This window comes from Mustelus asterias, chromosome 8, assembly GCF_964213995.1.
Source record: "Mustelus asterias chromosome 8, sMusAst1.hap1.1, whole genome shotgun sequence".
In the NCBI taxonomy this organism is placed as follows: domain Eukaryota; kingdom Metazoa; phylum Chordata; class Chondrichthyes; order Carcharhiniformes; family Triakidae; genus Mustelus; species Mustelus asterias.
Window position 1 is genome coordinate 112,567,252 of NC_135808.1, and position 17,756 is coordinate 112,585,007.

Here is a 17,756-nt window from a genome sequence, read left to right on the forward strand (position 1 = left end):
TATCTACATCCTTCTGTAGCCGCTGACAATGTTCCTCACTATCTGCAAGTCCAGCCATTTTCGTGTCGTCCGCAAACTTACTGATCACCCCAGTTACACCTTCTTCCAGATCGTTTATATAAATCACAAACAGCAGAGGTCCCAATACAGAGCCCTGCGGAACACCACTAGTCACAGGCATCCAGCCGGAAAAAGGCCCTTCCACTACCACCCTCTGTCTTCTATGACCAGAGAGACAAAGAGATCTAGGGGTACAGGTTCATTACTCCTTGAAAGTGGAGTCACAGATGGACAAAGTGCTCAAGAAGGCATTCAGTATGTTTGATTTCATTGGTCGGAACATTGAATACAGGAGTTGGGACATCTTGTTGAAGTTGCACAAGACATTGGTAAGGCCACACTTGGAATGCTGTGTACAGTTCTGGTCACCCTATTATAGAAAGGATATTATTAAACGAGAAAGAGTGCAGAAAAGATTTACTCGGATGTTACCGGGACTTGATGGTTTGAGTAAGGAGGAGAGGCTGGATAGGCTGGGACTTTTTTCCCTGGAGCGTAAGAGGCGTAGGGGTGATCTTATAGAGGTCTATAAAATAATGAGGGGCATCGATCAGTTAATCAACATCTTTTCCCAAAGCTAAGGGGAGTCTAAAACTAGAGGGCATAGGTTTATGGTGAGAGGGGAGAGATGCAAAAGGGTCCAGAGGGGCAATTTTTTCACACAGAGGGTGGCGAGTGTCAGGAACAAGCTGCCGGGGTAATAGTAGAGGCGGGTACAATTTTGTCTTTTAAAAAACATTTAGTCAGTCACATGGGTAAGATGGGTCTGGAGGGATATGGGCCAAATGTGGGCAATCGGGACGAGCTTAGTGGTTAAAAAAAAGGGCGGCATGGACAAATTGGGCCGAAGGGCCAGTTTCTATGCTGCAAACCTCTATGACTCGGAGTTTCAAACTCAGACTCAACAGATCAATACACATCGACGAAGCACTTTGAATAAACAATATTAATTATATATTTTTAGAAGATAACATTTCAGGCAACTTGCCTTGGTATTTCATAAATGTATGTGTATAATAAATAGCAATTTATTTTTATGCCTCATTATCAGTAACTTTTAACATCTCAACTATCAACAATTAACTGTGCTTACCTGTTCTTCTGCTAACATCACATCTTTAATGATTGGTTGTCCTTGTGGCTCCCCTTTTTCCAAACGCACGTAAGTGACCTGGTACCCACGGATCTGTCCATGCTGTTTGCTTGTTACTGGGGGTTTCCAAGTGACTTTGATTGTTGTTGAGTTCACCGACTCTGCTTCCACTTTCCGTGGTGGTGCACTAGGCACTACGACAAAACGTATTGTTATTAACTGCTAAATTTTCCTTTAGGATTAAGAGTTCCTAAACTCTACTTTACACTACACTTTATAATAAGCATCATCTTCCACCGCCCACTGTAAATATTTAACAGACTTATGGTCTGTGGTATCACACTTATAACAAGTAGGGGGTCTTCCTCTGAAAGGACATACACACTAGATGAGCAGCTTCCTCCAAAAAGAAATAAACACATCTACACAAAAGCTGTCTCTTTGGGTTGAAGGTAAAGATTTTATGCTAAGAATTCACTCAACTTAAGAAAAAGTTGAAATCCTCTGAACACACCTACTAACCGTCTTCAAAAAAAACGAAACACTAATCTTACCAACTGGGTTTGATTCATATCAAGGTTTGAAAAAAGAAAGCATCATCCAGTTTCCAATTTTCTTCAACCCATGAGAACACTCTTATGCATTCTACTTTCCCCCCATATAAATAATCCCTATTGTGGAGTTATTTCAGACAGAAAACCAATTGACGATCAACAGTAACATCACAGACAAGGCTTGAATTGTCAATAAGAAATACTGCAAAGTGAGAACCTACTTTTCACAGTTATCTAACCAGGAAGATGAACACAAGTGGGGAAGGGGGTTTATACCTGAATATTATATCTAAACAATTCCTTCTATTCACATATGTTTAATGTGCTTCAGTTGTATTCCCCACATGCGATCTAGACAATGAGTATGTTGGTGCAACATTTCGCTAATTATTGTTGAATCTAACATTGCGCTCACTTTACATTCACGTAAGCTCTCTTTCAGCAGTTATCAGTAGAGAGTGATTGAGTGGCTAATTTTCCCCTTCATAGCCTTGGGACATACAAGGCCAACTGTCATTACTTATTCTTTCATAGTATGTGGGTGTCGCTGACAAAGCCATCATTTGTTGTCCAACCTTAACTGCCCTTAAGCTAAATGACTTCCGAGACCACGTCAGAGGGCAGTTCAGATTGCTGTGGGTCTGGAGTCACACATAGACCAGACCAGGCAAGGATGGCAGATTGCCTTCTTTAAAGGGCATTACCAGATGGGTTATATGATAATCAACAATGATTTCATGGTCACCATCACTGGATTTTGTTAATTTGATATAAATTCCACAAGCTGTCGTGGTGGGATTTGAACCCATGGCCCCAGACCATTAGCCTGGGCTTCTGAATTATTAGTCCAGTGACACGATTGCTATGCCACCATCACCCACCCATTATTGTGACTTGTGAGCAAGTCTTTGTATGACTCTGTTTTACACTACATGGCACATTTACTAGATGAGCAATTGCAATGTCTTTTTATAAAGCTTTGTAAAGAACTCCCCTACTTTATCATATATAATTTTTAAATGCAGATGTGCTTCCAATAAAACAGCTGGCAGCTGACATTAATTGCCACGTAGTTGTTGCCTCTACAAATAGATCTGGAGCATTTTCTATTTAACACAAAATTAACATGTTTTGCTGTGTTCAGGGTCTGTTCAAAATAACAGCTGGATATCAGTTTTCAGACAGACCAGCTACTGAGCAGCTGATTTTTACTAAGAAACTAGGTGTACAAGAATCTCATTACCCAAGTGTCAGCAAAAAATGTCTGCTTTGCACCTGTAGTGAATTAAAACATCTATATCTGTTTTATCCTTAAAGAACCATCTAACTAATTAGCAATTACTTTGGATACCTCCCAAAGTTACTTTCACCTTTGAGTCTGCAGATCCCCTCAAGTACAGTTCTAAATACCAATTTTGCTCTCAAAATTATGCAACATCAGGAAATGGAGAGAGAATGAAATACATTCACCTTTTTGGCAGTAGGGGGCGTTATGTGGTCCCAGATATGATAACTAAACAGTCACATAGAAACATAGAAAATAGGAGGAGGCCATTCATCCCTTCGAGTCTGCTCTACCATTCATTACCATAGCTGATCATCGAACTCAATGGCCTGACCCTGCTTTCCCCCCATATCTTTTGTCTCAAGTGCTATATCTAAAGCTTATTTATTAGTCATAAGTAGGCTTACATTCACACTGCAATGAAGTTACTGTGAAAATCCCCTAGTTGCCACATTTTGGCATCTGTTCGGGTACACTGAGGAAGAATTTAGCATGGCCAATGCATCTATCCAGCATGTCTTTCAGACTGTGGGAGGAAACTGGCGCAGCTGGAGGAAACCCATGCAGACATAGGGAGAACGCGCAGACTCCGCACAGACAGTGACCCAAGCTGGGAATCGCACCCGGGTCCCTAATGCTGTGAGACAGCAGTGCTAACCACTGTATCACCGTACCACCCACTGCTTCTTGAAAATATTCAATGTTTTGGCTTCAACTTCTTTCTGTGGAAGTGAATTCCATAAGCTGACCACTCTCTGGGTGAAAACATTTCTCCTCCTCTGTCCCAAATGGTCTACCCTGTATCCTCAGACTGTCACCCCTGGTTCTGGACACCCCAACCATTGGGAACATCGTTCTTGCATCCAACCTGCCTAGTCCTGTTAGAATTTGAGAGGTTTCTATGAGATTCCCCCTCCTTCTCCTGCACGCTAGCGAATACAATCCTAACTGACTCAACCTCTCCTCATATGTCAGTGCTGCCATCCCGGGAATCAGTCTGGTGGAATTTTAAGTTCATTATAAGAACACAAGAAATAGGAGCAGGAGTAGGCCATCTAGCCCCTCGAGCCTGCCCCGCCATTCAATAAGATCATGGCTGATCTGATAGTGGTTTAGTTCCACTTACCCGCCCGCTCCCCATAACCCTTAATCCCCTTATTGATCAGAAATCTATCTACCTGTGACTTAAACATATTTAACGAGGTAGCCTCCATTGCTTAAATGGGCAGAGAATTCCAGAGATTCACTACCCTCTGAGAGAAGAAATTCCTCCTCAACTCTGTTCTAAACTGACTCCCCCTTATTTTGAGGCTGTGTCCTCTCGTTCTAGTTCTCAATTTGATATGTCTTTGGGAATCATTCTCTGCATTGTGCAACATTTGTGGTGTAATGTTATCTTGCACTGTTGCATATTATTGACAGCTATCATGGAAGCTAAACTGATTGAGAATAATTTGTAAACATTTAACATGTGTAGCTAGACAAAGTTAATAGCTCACCAACACTTTCTCAAGACAATTAGGGGTTGGCAATAAACGTTGGCCTTGAAAATGACACTCCATGAAACAATTTTTTAAAATCTTTAAAAATTGAACAATTGGAAAAGAGAATTTCTCTTTCCATGTATTTAAGCACCAGTAAATTCTCTATAAAGAATTCACATTAATCGGTTTTCAATGTAGCTCCAACTTTCAATATAAAGCATAATTCGTCCTCTATTTGTACAAAGCAGTAGTTGAAATACAATATTTTCATAAACTACTAAACCACCTTATGTGAAATCAGAATAGAGCATGCTGGGAGATACATATTCAGTATTAGGATAAATCTAGAAGGTAGTCTTATAGGAATGACAATACCTAATATCAAGATTTATTCAGTAATTAGACTGGAAATCAGTACAAGTTTCAAATGGTAATTCTAACCAACAGGAAAGAAAAGGGTAATTTCAAACTCTACCAGCCAAAGATGTGGGAAAACACGAGAGGAGGAAACAAATTTAGTTAGTAAATTAGTTGTTAGTGTACATGCATGATGGTGTAACTGAGATGAATAAGGTAAAGGAGGTTAAGAAACGAGTCACAAGAGCTAGGAAAGAAGAATAGGTTAGCAAGAAACATTACAAGTATTAAAAGGAAGATCATATGCAGCAGCATGAAAACAAACGTTGACACCACTGAAAGTTCTTAAAGGTGGCATATAAAGTAACCAAACAAGAAGAAAACTTGGAAACTAACTACACCAGAGAAAATCATGTTTCTGATTAGCAAGATGCCAAGATAACTCTGGCTTTTGTCTTCTCCCCACCCCCCCCCTCCCCATACCAACTATCTTCTAAAAATTCCAACCCATATACCCTTCCATCATCACCAGCAAGAACAAGGAACTCACAGTCTTTGCTTGGTAACTAAAATTGAGACCAATCTCAGGAAGTTGAAGAGCTTCAAGTTAATTACACTGGGGAAGAGAAAGCTAAAATATCGCATTATCCAGGCATTCTAGATAATTGAGGAGAAAATTATATAAACCCTGAAGAATGTTAGAAATCACCACAAAGTTTAGATTCAAGGAATATGTTCACAAGCTTAAGAAAGGAAGGTTCAGAAATATTTAACTGCTGGATACAGAAGGTGATGATTATCAGGAATGCACTGACTAAGAAGGCACATGGTGCAATAAAGTTCAAGAAAGAATTGGATAGTCATTGAAAAAAGTGAATGATTGGGAGGTATTAGTTTTCAGGAACAGACAGACTGTGGTGCTTTTCCAGTTTCTTTATTCCATAAGGAAAAGGTAAAGTAGATAGAGCTAAACAAACATTCAAAAGCTCTGGAAATCACAATTCTCAAGATGAATTTTGAAACAATATTAGAATTTACTTTCTGTTCAAGTGGGCCAACTTGAAAAGATCAGACATCAAGGACAAAGTTGGGGACAAGATTTCAAGTTCATCTATTAACCTCATCACTTTCAATGGAAATTGAATCAACAACACTTGCTGGAATGCCACGGATCAAGTTGTCTTTGTCATTTTTGTGGATGAGATTCATTCGTGCAAGTATATATGAACATATTTATGAAGGAACATAGAAATATATTTTTTAAACAATTAAGGATGTAATTACTGTAATTTCTATGTAAGGAACTGTGGTACCCCTTTGCTAATAGCCTGGTTACTAATTACACTGAATAGTTTTGAATATAATTTGCATGAAGATGCCTGAAATAAAATATTTATTGTGGACTGAAAATATTCATATGCATTTTATTGCATAAAAATACAATTAACTTTTACAATAAAACAAACAATTGCAGAAATTATAGCAGCTTTCCATCTGAACTTCAATCACGTCTTTGAAATATTTTGTAAAATTTTTGTCTTCATGAAGAAGTTGGTGAAAGGGGTACCACAACATTAGAAGGCATTTAACTTCATTTTCAAATGACCTACCATCTTCATCTGTGCGGACATTCACAGGTGTGCTCTTCGGACCCGGCCCAACGTTGGTGTGAGCCCTTACCCACACCCGATATTCAGTCCATTTCTCCAGGTCCTCAATTAGTGAGCTGGTTGCGTCTGCCTCAATGTTGTCCAAAACATGCTTCACGTTGTCCTCACTATCCACCGCCTGATATACAATGGAGTATTGTGTAATGACACCATTACGACTGTTTGCTGGCGGTGGATGCCAACTTACCCGAATGCTGGTAGAGCTGATGGAGAATCCATGGACATCTTGAGGTGGGGCGGAGGGGGCTAGTGGATAAATGGAGGGGTATGAAGGGTAATGAATGAAATAAGATGCCAAATGACGAACCTAAAAATACATACTAAAACAAAAAAAATGCATGCTGACAACAAAAAAATTAAAACACAATTCAAACTTTTTAAACTTAGTAGATGTTAACATTCAATCATGCATAAATACAGTAAAAAAGATTATGGTAGGATAAAGAATACAGAAAATAAGCTTTGAACTTTCATGCAACATACCTACCTTAAATTGTACAGAATGCATCATTAATTATTCTGAACTTTATTTGCAGTTTAAATAGCATGATTCAGCGCACTGATTATAGAAATGTAAATATTCTATGTACATTTAATGTAATTAATCGCCAATTTTAACAAGGCTAACAAGCCTAGCCATAATAATAAAAACAGTGGAATAATATTCTTTAGTTGGCATCTTCCAAAGTTGAGCCTGGACCACAGCAAGGCAACAACTTTGCGGTATTCCATTTTAATAGTATACTATTAATTCTACCTGTGTCCGAACTTGCGAAGGTCCTGTGAGCTAAGCAAGCCATATCATCTCTCCATTATACCACTAGATCGGGAATGTTCGTATTTTAATTTGCACCATTCACCATCTCAAAGGATATTCCAGGATAAGGCACGCTAATAGATTTACTCTCAAGCATGCATGTAAATTTTTAAGCATCAGGAGATGACTGTCCTCAAATTTAGAAATGCCAGCTTCTCACTGATTACAGCTAGATATTGATTTACAACTCAGCTTTAGGTGCCAGCAATCCCATTGCTCACTGCCTGCATTCCATTATCCTACAGGAATAGCAATTTGGGGTGGGAATTTCCTGTTCCCCCCAGTGTGTTTTCCAGCAGCAGAGGTGGCTCGCCACGGCCGGCCGCCAGTGGAATCTTCCAGTCCTGTTGATGCCTCCAGCATTTTGCGTGGCTCACCTGTCCTGCTGCTGGGGGTTCATATTTGGTGGGACTGGAAGATCCCCATGGCAGGAAGGGCTACAAATCCCACTCTCGATCTTTTCTTTCATTTCACATACTTGGCCATTAACAGGAAACTTTAAAAATTATTTTTAAAATTGTGAAATGAGAGAAGTCCAGATAAATGAAGAAGTGAGTGCTCAGATGATGCCAACTTGACATTGCATATTCTACAGACCTGGAGGAAGAATAAGATACTGAGAGAGGCAAGAAATTCTAATTTTTTAAAGTTAAAAACAACTACGTTATATTAAGAACCAACATGATTGTTCTGATTTCAATGTTGCAAGGATGCAACACAAGCAGAAAGTATATGCAGGATATAAATGGAGGCTTGGAGATTGAGGCAAAATACTTGAAAGAAGCAAAGGCAAATAGATAATAGAATAACAGAAAGAGAAAAAAGGCTATATAAGCCTCTTCAATAGCTCAAAGGATAAATCATACAGTTCCTACTTTGATCCAGTTCTGGAACTAACAATAGAAGTGTTTCCTGCCACAGATCATCTCCCATGCGTGTTCCTAAATAAATGAGCAATATTCAAGAGCTGAAAGATGTGGCTGGCCTTTATAAACAGCAAAGAGTCATGAAAAAGAAATGGGCCATTTAAAGGTCCTTTCAGGAATGGATGCGATGTGATTTTCTCTGATGCAATGGCTTTGGAGTTGGAAGGCATTGTAAGTTGGAACACAGTGCGTTGGATCCACTTCCTGACATGCTCCTGCCTTGTAGTAGCTGGTAGTCAATTAACTGGGTAATGATCCAATGTTCTGGCAATGCACTGGAATTTTACCAACAGCGCACAGGCCCCTTTCAGTGCTTGATGTCAGCAATGCTGTTGAGGTGGTTTTTGAAAGCCACAATTGTATCTAGCTCTGCCACCCTTTCAGGCTTTGAGTTGCAGATCGCAAGCACTTCTCGGGTAAAAAGATTTTTCTTCATGTTACCCCCCATTTTCCTCCCTATTCATCTCAATTCAAATACAGAACTAAAGGAAAATTATTGTTAGTATAGCTTGTGAATGCTAATGACCCCTAGCCAAGGCAACGATTGGACATGAAAAGGTAACTCCATCCACACAAAAGTTACACAATTGTTAATGACACACCAGGAACAGTCATACATAAAAGTGTATACACAATGTGACAATCTTAGCAAATTATATATTTTGCTGTTTCCTGCCATACCTATTCTCAGTCTTTCTATCACAATGACAGCAAAATTCAACACAGTAGAAAAATACTGCACTATCTGGATAGACCAAATTAAAATGACAATCTGAAGATTGTGAACATCAAAAAGCAATAAAACAGTTGGTTTGGAATGCGTTACATTCATTCTAAATATGTTTTAGTGTGTCATTAAAGTGCATTCACTATAGTATAGCACTAACAGTTTTTCTACTTTTGATGCAATATTTAATGAAACAGTCATTCAGATTTTTATTTTTTGACATGAAATTATTTGATGCAAATAGAATAATTATTCAACTATTAATGAGTGGTTCCTAAGACACCAAGATTGAAATTCTGTTCAATAAACAAACTTGAGAAGTACTGCCAAATCCCAATGGCTTACCAGTCCTACTCACTGCATTTTTTAAACTTGCAACTGATACAAACCATAATAGAGATTTAAACACTTACTAGATTGCATGGTTTTTGCAGAAATTCTTTGTGTATATGCTCCTAAACCGTGCTCTGAGCGTGCAGCCAAACGGAAGTAGTACGTTTTGTCTGGCTTCAGGCCTTCCACCGTGTACGATGATTTAGGGTCAAAGATTACTTGTTCCTGTAAATAATGTAACAAAAATTAAATACATTTTGAAAACATTCATTGATCTATTGCCCTTAGCTGGGATTTTCTTTGACCCTACATTGCACATGCCAAAGTACAATTAGAATATTAGTTTAACAAATTCTTATATGTATTTAGTGTGAGTGGTGGATTTGGATTATGTGGATAATTCTTTAGTGCCAATAATTTCTGTAGTTAGTTGAACTGCTGGTATATAGATTACATGACACCTAATTTAGCTTCTGAAACCTAGGAAAACAGATAATAAATGCTAAATCTAATAGGAATAAAAGTTTATATTAAAATCTGTCCTCTTTTTAAATGATTTACTCAGCACAGTGCTTAACCTCTGGTCACATGGTTTCGTCCTTGAGCTACTAATCCCCAAGTTGGAAGACTGTCAAAGTTTTTCTCAAAATTTAAGTATATGCCAATTGTATTTGCTTTGTTTAGCACACCATCATCATATTAAAAAGAATCCAATTAGTAGTGTGATCACTCCTTCTGTGGTCTTTGAACTATGTATCTCTTCCAAGTGCTTGAATTTTTGCCGCTGCTCCACGTTCTTACCAGGTCTTCTCTGCCTGGTTTCTCCAGAATTGGGGAGCATAGCATCCCTTGGAGAACTCTAACACAGCACTGTAGCAAGACAAGAAATGGCCTGTTTTATGGCACTTATTGTACGATGAAATTAGAAATCATCAAAATCATAGAAATCATAGAAACCCTACAGTGCAGAAGGAGGCCATTCGGCCCATCGAGTCTGCACCGACCACAATCCCACCCAGGCCCTATCCCCACATATTTACCCGCTAATCCCTCTAACCTACGCATCCCAGGACTAAGGGGCAATTTTTTTTTTTTAACCTGGCCAATCAACCTAACCCGCACATCTTTGGACTGTGGGAGGAAACCGGAGCACCCGGAGGAAACCCACGCAGACACGAGGAGAATGTGCAAACTCCACACAGACAGTGACCCGAGCCGGGAATCGAACCCGGGACCCTGGAGCTGTGAAGCAGCAGTGCTAACCACTGTGCTACCGTGCCACCCAGAGTGAATGCGACTGAATGGAAAGGGGGTAGGTGGCAGGTGGGTGAGGTGGGTTGGGTCGGGAGAGGTAGTCAAGGGGTCAGTGCATGTGATTTGATGGTCTGTTTAAAGCTACCCAGTAATTAGTCTCGGATTTTCCCCTAACTATCCAGGACAAGTTGCACGGACCTGTCCAAAGTCCCCAATTCCAACTCAGAGTTGCAGACTTTCATTGTGGGTCCCGGGGAGCATGGAAGTTCAAACTTCAGGGAGGTTTGTTGGGACAATGCGCATCTTGGTCATACATCTGGTCTCTGACAAACCAGTAACTGAACATCTGGGCCCATTGTTATGTTAAACAGGTCAGAAGCAAAGTGACATTCACTATTATTTTACAATCTTCATGAATTTCAGTGAGATTACAAAGCTTTTATTTAAAATTAGATTAAATTCCTGCAACATTTTTCTTCAGAGGTTTATCAGGACTATTATTTAAATTATGGACTATTATTTAAATGGTAAAAAATTGCAGCATGCTGCTGTGCAGAGGGACCTGGGTGTGCTTGTGCATGAATCACAAAAAGCTGGTTTTCAGGTGCAGCAAGTAATTAAGGCGGCAAATGGAATTTTGTCCTTCATTGCTAGAGGGATGGAGTTTAAAAACAGCGAGGTTATGTTGCAACTGTATAAGGTGCTTGTGAGGCCACACCTGGAGTACTGTGTACAGTTTTGGTCTCCTTACTTGAGAAAGGATATACTGGCACTGGAGGGGGTGCAGAGGAGATTCACTAAATTGATTCAGGAGTTAAGAGGTTGGCTTATGAGGAGAGACGGAGTAGACTGGGATTATACTCATTGGAATTCAGAAAAATGAGGGGAGATCTTCAAGAACATACAAGATTATGAAGGACATAGATAAGATGGAAGCACGGCAGTTGTTTAATCTCTAAATTATACTGAAATGGTGCAGAACACTATAGGGATCACTCATAAATCTGTCACTGACTAACAGTTGGAGTCTTGCATGCCCCCTTATGATTCATTCTTCTATAAATGTGAACTCCAACATACCTCTTTGCCATCGATACCCTCAGAATATATTAGTTCATATTTGATAATTTTCTCCTGCTGACGTAACACCCAGGAGAGTGCAATGCTGGTATCAGACTCTGCTTCAGCTTGGAACTCAGCTGGTTGAGCTGGAACTGGAGAAGAAATAAATCCAGAGTAAACAATTGTTTACAATGAAGGAAACAATCCTATATTCACTATTTTAGTATAAACTATATAAAATTCCAATCAGTGCGTGCAACTCCCTACACAGTGGCTTAATAATATAGTCACTGGACTAGTAATCCAAAGACCCAAGGTAATCCTCTGGGGTTTGAATCCCACCTGACAGTTGATGAAATTTGAATTCTATAAAAATCTGAATTAAAAGTCTAACGATGACTGTGAAACCAATGTTGATTGTTGGGAAAATCCATCTAGTTCACCAACATCCTTTAGGGAAGGAAATCTGTCGTCCTTACCTGGTCTGGCCTTCATGTGACTCCAGATCCACAGCAATGTAGTTGACTCTTAAATGCCCTCAGGGATGGGCAATAAACGCTGGCCCAACCAGCAATGCCCACATCTCGTGAATGAATAAAAAAAGTCTATTAACTTAATGGCTAATTGTACTTATTAAGAAAAATAATTTGTACGAGTGGACTACGAATACCCGTGAAGGCACACCAAAAATGAGTCCTCTCCATCTGAAGAAGCAACATAAAGAATTGAAAAACAAAATTGAAGCACTCAAAGATACTTAAAACTAAAACTAGAAGCAATGGAGCTCCCTCTAGATTGCCCCATCAAAGCACCTCATCCAATCTAACAAAAACCACTACTGTAACAGTATAATTTCCACAAAAATCCAGATGATTGGTACCAATTGTGATTAGTTTAGTGGTAGAGAGTTACATGCACTGATTGCTTGCTTGAAACTAGACCAAACTTACTTCATGTAGGACTTCCGATGTCAGAAGAGATTTTCATATTTTTATGTAAACTCAGGTAGAACTATAGTCTATATATATATATATTATATATATATACTATAAGCTACCCTAATATCACTTTCCTAGAGATTAATTATTAAAACAGGAATGCACAGAGCTCTATTGAGACAACTCATTTTAATTCATTTGATTTTCAAAATGGAAATTGTTATACAGCCACAGTAAGGAAATCTTGTGACTCACCTCCTTGTTTTGTTTTAACTTGTATAATTTCAGATGGTGGTCCATCCCCCACCGAGGTGAATGCCAAGACTCGGATGCTGTATGTGGTGTCAGTTATTAAGCTACCGATGGTTGTTAGACGACTGTCGTCCAAGTTATGTAGGTGCCACATATTCAAGGAAAGTCTAGAATCTGTAGTGTAATAAACCCGATAACCCCGAATTTGTCCATTCGACTCTTCTGGCTCCTCCCACTGGATTAACATGGTGCTGGCACTCAGCATGCGTGCCTGAACTTTTAAAGGTGGGCTGGATGGAGCCTGCTCGCCTGTCCGGGTTTCCACTATTTCACTGGGAGGGCCTCGGCCTATATTGTTTACTGCAATGATTCGGAATTCATATTCCGAGTATGGGCTGAGACCCCCAATACTGTATCGTGTGGTGGCGACTCCATCCACCTCTTGGAAAGCTCCATCAGAGGATTTTGGTTTATACTGAATCACATAGTATGGTATCATTTCAATATTTCCTGATTCCCATGTCAGTGTAACACTGGTAGCAGTTGTCTCTGTAACGCTCGTCATTGTAGGTGGCTTTGGTAAAGCTAGAATGCACAAACAGTGAGACGTAGTAAAATTATCACAAAGCACAACATAAACTTACAAATGAATAAGCTGAGTAACTAAGTAAACACATTTTGCACTTCAATTACTCAACAACTGACCAATCAAATTTTAAAATCTAGGAATTAACAACAAATGAGGGAACAGAAAAATACATAATGCACCTTAAACCACAGGCAACATTTGATGCCAAATTACAATTACAACATATTCAAAAGACAAATATTGCCTTCAGGACATTAACAAGAACAAACCGAACTCAGAAAGAAGACATTCACACACTGTCAACTTGATTAGGAGATATTTCTATGAAGCTATTGAGAAAGTTATTTTTGGGCACAGATGAATAGGACAACAGATGTAACACACCCATTTTTTGTGAGTGAAGGGAACAAGGAGAGGGGGAATAAATATTAACAATGTATTTCCCTAATTAATTAGGTCAGGTGACTATGACTGTTAGTCAGTCAGCCATTCATTCTTGTATGACTTACCTTTAACTGTTATCTGTGCCGTTGCCTCAATAACACCCAGTGAAGACATGGCAACACACGTGTAGCTCCTAGATTCTTTAATGTTAACCAGCTCCAAAACATTCCGTCCAATAGGCATGTCCTCTTCTGAAGTGAGTTCTACTGCTTCAGTCACCCATTTCACATAGGGCATGGGTGACCCCACAGCTACACAGGTGAGGTTAACGCTGCCCCCTGGCATCACTTCATGGCTAGTGGGTGGGATAGAGAACCGAGGGGGAACTCGGCGCACTGAAAAGGAAGATATATGTGGTAGTATCAAAAATACTAAAAGTATTTCAACTATTACCATGCAGGGCTCACAAGCCACATCCACCCACCACACCAAGGTACCTTGGTTAATATCAGCTGCTTCATTTTGAAAGTAAACTGCAGTAATAAAAATAAAATCTATATGGCCAATGCTTAAATAATGCAAGCACCAGACAACAGTATTTAGTGTGTGCTGTAAATTAAACCTGCATGAGAAAACAGAAGCACAAAACAGACTTCTCCTCCATTTGGTTATATGTGATTGAGCGAAAGAAAACACAGCCTGCATCTGAATCGTAACTTGTATTTAAAAAAGAAAATGGATCAAAAAGTAAAGTTGCTATCCTTTTAAGCCATGACTATTTAAATTAATTCGGCGATATCAAATATTAGGGAGTCCTCTTAATTTTGGATAAATCGATTTGTTGCAGTGGTCTGTTTTGATCATATGCTAAAAACGACAAATGATATGTAAATAATTTCTAATTCTCTTTTTTTCAGTTTACCCTGCCGTACACAATGAAAGGGAGTGTTGACAATGGGAAAATGCCAGAGTGATCCAGGTGATTTGCACACCAATTTACATTGTCCATGGGGAAGCAATTAAACTCTAGGCAGCTAAGCTAACTTTGATAACTCTCACGTGGAGCTGCAGGGACAATGTCCGCTCTCATATCATAAGCATAGCAGCATGATAATCCCTCCATAAGCTTCATTTATGGCATCAAGCGTAAGAACATGTAATGAGGAATACAACAATGTATCATTTCTCCAAATCCAGAATGCGGAACAGCCCAGTTCTTCCTGGACAGGTTTCAGCATCATTTCTACACTGTTCACAGGGCTAAACGCTTGTGAAGAACAGCAAACAGTAGAAACAAGAAGAATGATTGTTCACTACTATGTATGCATTATGTTCTTCACAAATTTAGGTAAAAGAAACCCCATAAAATTAAAAATGCACGACTCAAAAGTTATATTTTAAAACGTCACGGCAATTTTCAACAAAATACATGCCGTGACAAATTCTGCCAAAAGGGAAGATTTCTACAACACAATTTTATTCTCAAATTTTGTTACATAATTAAATTGGTAACAAAATCTTCTGAAGTATAGTAACATAATACTAAATAAATACTTGACCAATATATTGAATAATGCATGTGATTTTTCAAATTGTATTTTAAAAATATAAAAGAAACAGAAATTTGAAAATCCCTTCAAATTTTATATTGCTTTTAATTTTAACATCAGGCATTATTTAAAAATATCTGTCACAGAATGTGGGAGTTCACTTGGGAATAATGTCAAATCAGATTTTAATTAGAAATAAAGAGTAATAATATATCAATTCAAATATACTAAATTCAAACTGTAACATTGGAGGGAATCAAATGGAAGTCTAGCAACAAGGGGAAGAGGAGATTTTGTTGGCTGGTGGGTTGCTGAAGCTTCTTTACCCAACATTTTCAATACTGCCAGGTCATAATGTACAAAAACTCTCTCCAATCACACAGCTTATGTAGTATTACAACCAAATCTTGACAAATACTCAAAAGGTGATGATGGTACAAAGTGCACTATTATCTAACAGGATACTGTTATTCTTACAAGTAGAATGGAAGTCAATCTGTTATGAATCATGAGCATCTTGGAAACCAGCAAGGTGGGCCAGAGAAAATTTTGTTCTTTCAATTTTACACACTGTAATTGTAACTCAAACCACTAGCTAAAATATAAAAAGACTACTCTCAAGTGTTATTTGGTTTTGCTTTTGAATGGTTACATTTAAGGTTGGTGCAGTGTTTGTGTAAGAAATATTTGTGTAAGCACAATGCCCTTGTAAAATTATGCACCTGCTATCTTTCCTGGAGAGAAAATTTCCAACATAATTTTGCTTGGCAAATAGTCAGTCAAGGTCAGTGCAATATGGGCTACAGCACATACCAATCAGGTATGCAAGTACTACAAGTACCAGGACTTGGTTACTTGTTGGTTTGTCTTTGTTACAAAAGTATTCATCACCTGACCTTGCCCAGCTCAGCTAGTTTCATGCGAATCGTTCTTTCCAAGACTGCTATAGTCCTGCATGGTCCTCTGTGTCTCAGGATAGGAAGAGGGGAGAAAAAAGAACTGTATACCTCACCCTGCTGAAACTGTGCCACTGCTGGCTATTCACAAAATGACAATACATGTTGTGAATTAATCACCCAGTCCAGATCATCCTTCACTACAAGCTGCAATGGGAGAAAAATCAAACATGATGAGAAATACTCTTTTAAAGTGGGTGGTGTTTGGGGTTCTTGCAACTGCCAATTTTGCAATTTGGGATTCTTATGCCAACATACTCTTTAAAAATCACAAATCCTCTGTTAATCCAATCCTGATGACACCAGATGTAATAGCTAATATACTACAAGTAAAATTTCATAATAGATAGCTCTGTACCATTGGAATGTAGTTAATTGATGTATATTCTCGGACAAAAATATTCTTCAGTACATGTAAACTCCATTTGCTAGTGCTATAGTGCCCTGTAATACCATGACCTGGATTATTCATGCAACATCATAATGATCACCAAAGGTATTTTATCTGTTTAAGACTAGAGTGTCTGGGTTAGATTAGCTGCAGTGTTATGAAGCTTGACTGTTGTTCTCCAGACTGGATGTTTTGTTTCTGTTACTATTTAATGTGCAAGTAGTTAGAATAACCCCGCCATTACTCATGAGAATGGAAATGGTTTCAACATGATGGCGATTTATCAAACTGAACATCTCCAGACTATTAAATTCTGACCACATCAGTCTTGTTTTACAGAAATGAAACACCACTTTTTAAAATAATAGCTTTTGGGTAAACAGTTGATAATGGGGAGTTTGTTTCCACTGCACCGAAAACTTGCAGTGACCAATTTGCAAAAGCTTGGCTCATAAGCTTAAAACGCAGTGTGCTTACATTCAATCAGCATGCATCAGGCTTACAGCTCTCATGCAGGTTAATGTAAGGAAAAGTCAATGAACCAGACAGAGTAAGAGGGAAGAAAGAGCTGCTGCAGTCAAATGCGAAACAAAATGGTTTGCACAAACTCTCACACATACAAAACCAACAGGCATGCACTAGAGTAAAGCATGCCATACAATTTCACACTTCATGTCACAGGTGCATAGTTTTGCCTTCCTATGTTAGCAACGGAACTGTCACAAACACTAGATATTAGTTTTGGAACGGGGATGGATATTCAAATTCTATTTCCATACAAAAATGCTTCTTCATTTTCACCAGTGTAAGGAAATGTAACTACCACAAAGTTCTTTTCTCTTCATTTGGTGCCTTCCTTTATGTTCTCAAAATATAGCAGCTCAATTTCGACACAGAATTAGTAGGTATTGTACCTGATTCCGTAACAGTTGGATTAAACTAGTATCAAGATTTGCATTGTCCTTATTATACTGACAGTTCCTCAATTTTCTTAATCAATAAAGTTACAATTATAAGGCACGTCTGGATTTCCACCAATCATACGCAACAGTCAAAGTGTCACTTAATATGACA

The 17,756-nt window shown here is 38.7% G+C and overlaps 1 protein-coding gene across 2 annotated transcripts in view; it reads right to left on the reverse strand.

Moving 5' to 3' along the window:
- The window catches only part of LOC144497459 (receptor-type tyrosine-protein phosphatase F-like), a 469,757-nt gene that overhangs the window by 126,981 nt on the left and 325,020 nt on the right, over positions 1-17,756 (reverse strand). For both annotated transcript variants that reach the window (XM_078218748.1, XM_078218747.1), the window contains exons 7-12: positions 13,911-14,180; positions 12,816-13,397; positions 11,641-11,774; positions 9,387-9,531; positions 6,444-6,749; positions 1,154-1,347 (exon numbers count right to left, since the gene is read on the reverse strand). In XM_078218748.1, coding sequence (XP_078074874.1) covers positions 1,154-1,347; positions 6,444-6,749; positions 9,387-9,531; positions 11,641-11,774; positions 12,816-13,397; positions 13,911-14,180 — 1,631 coding nt within the window. The remainder of the gene's footprint in view (positions 1-1,153; positions 1,348-6,443; positions 6,750-9,386; positions 9,532-11,640; positions 11,775-12,815; positions 13,398-13,910; positions 14,181-17,756) is intronic.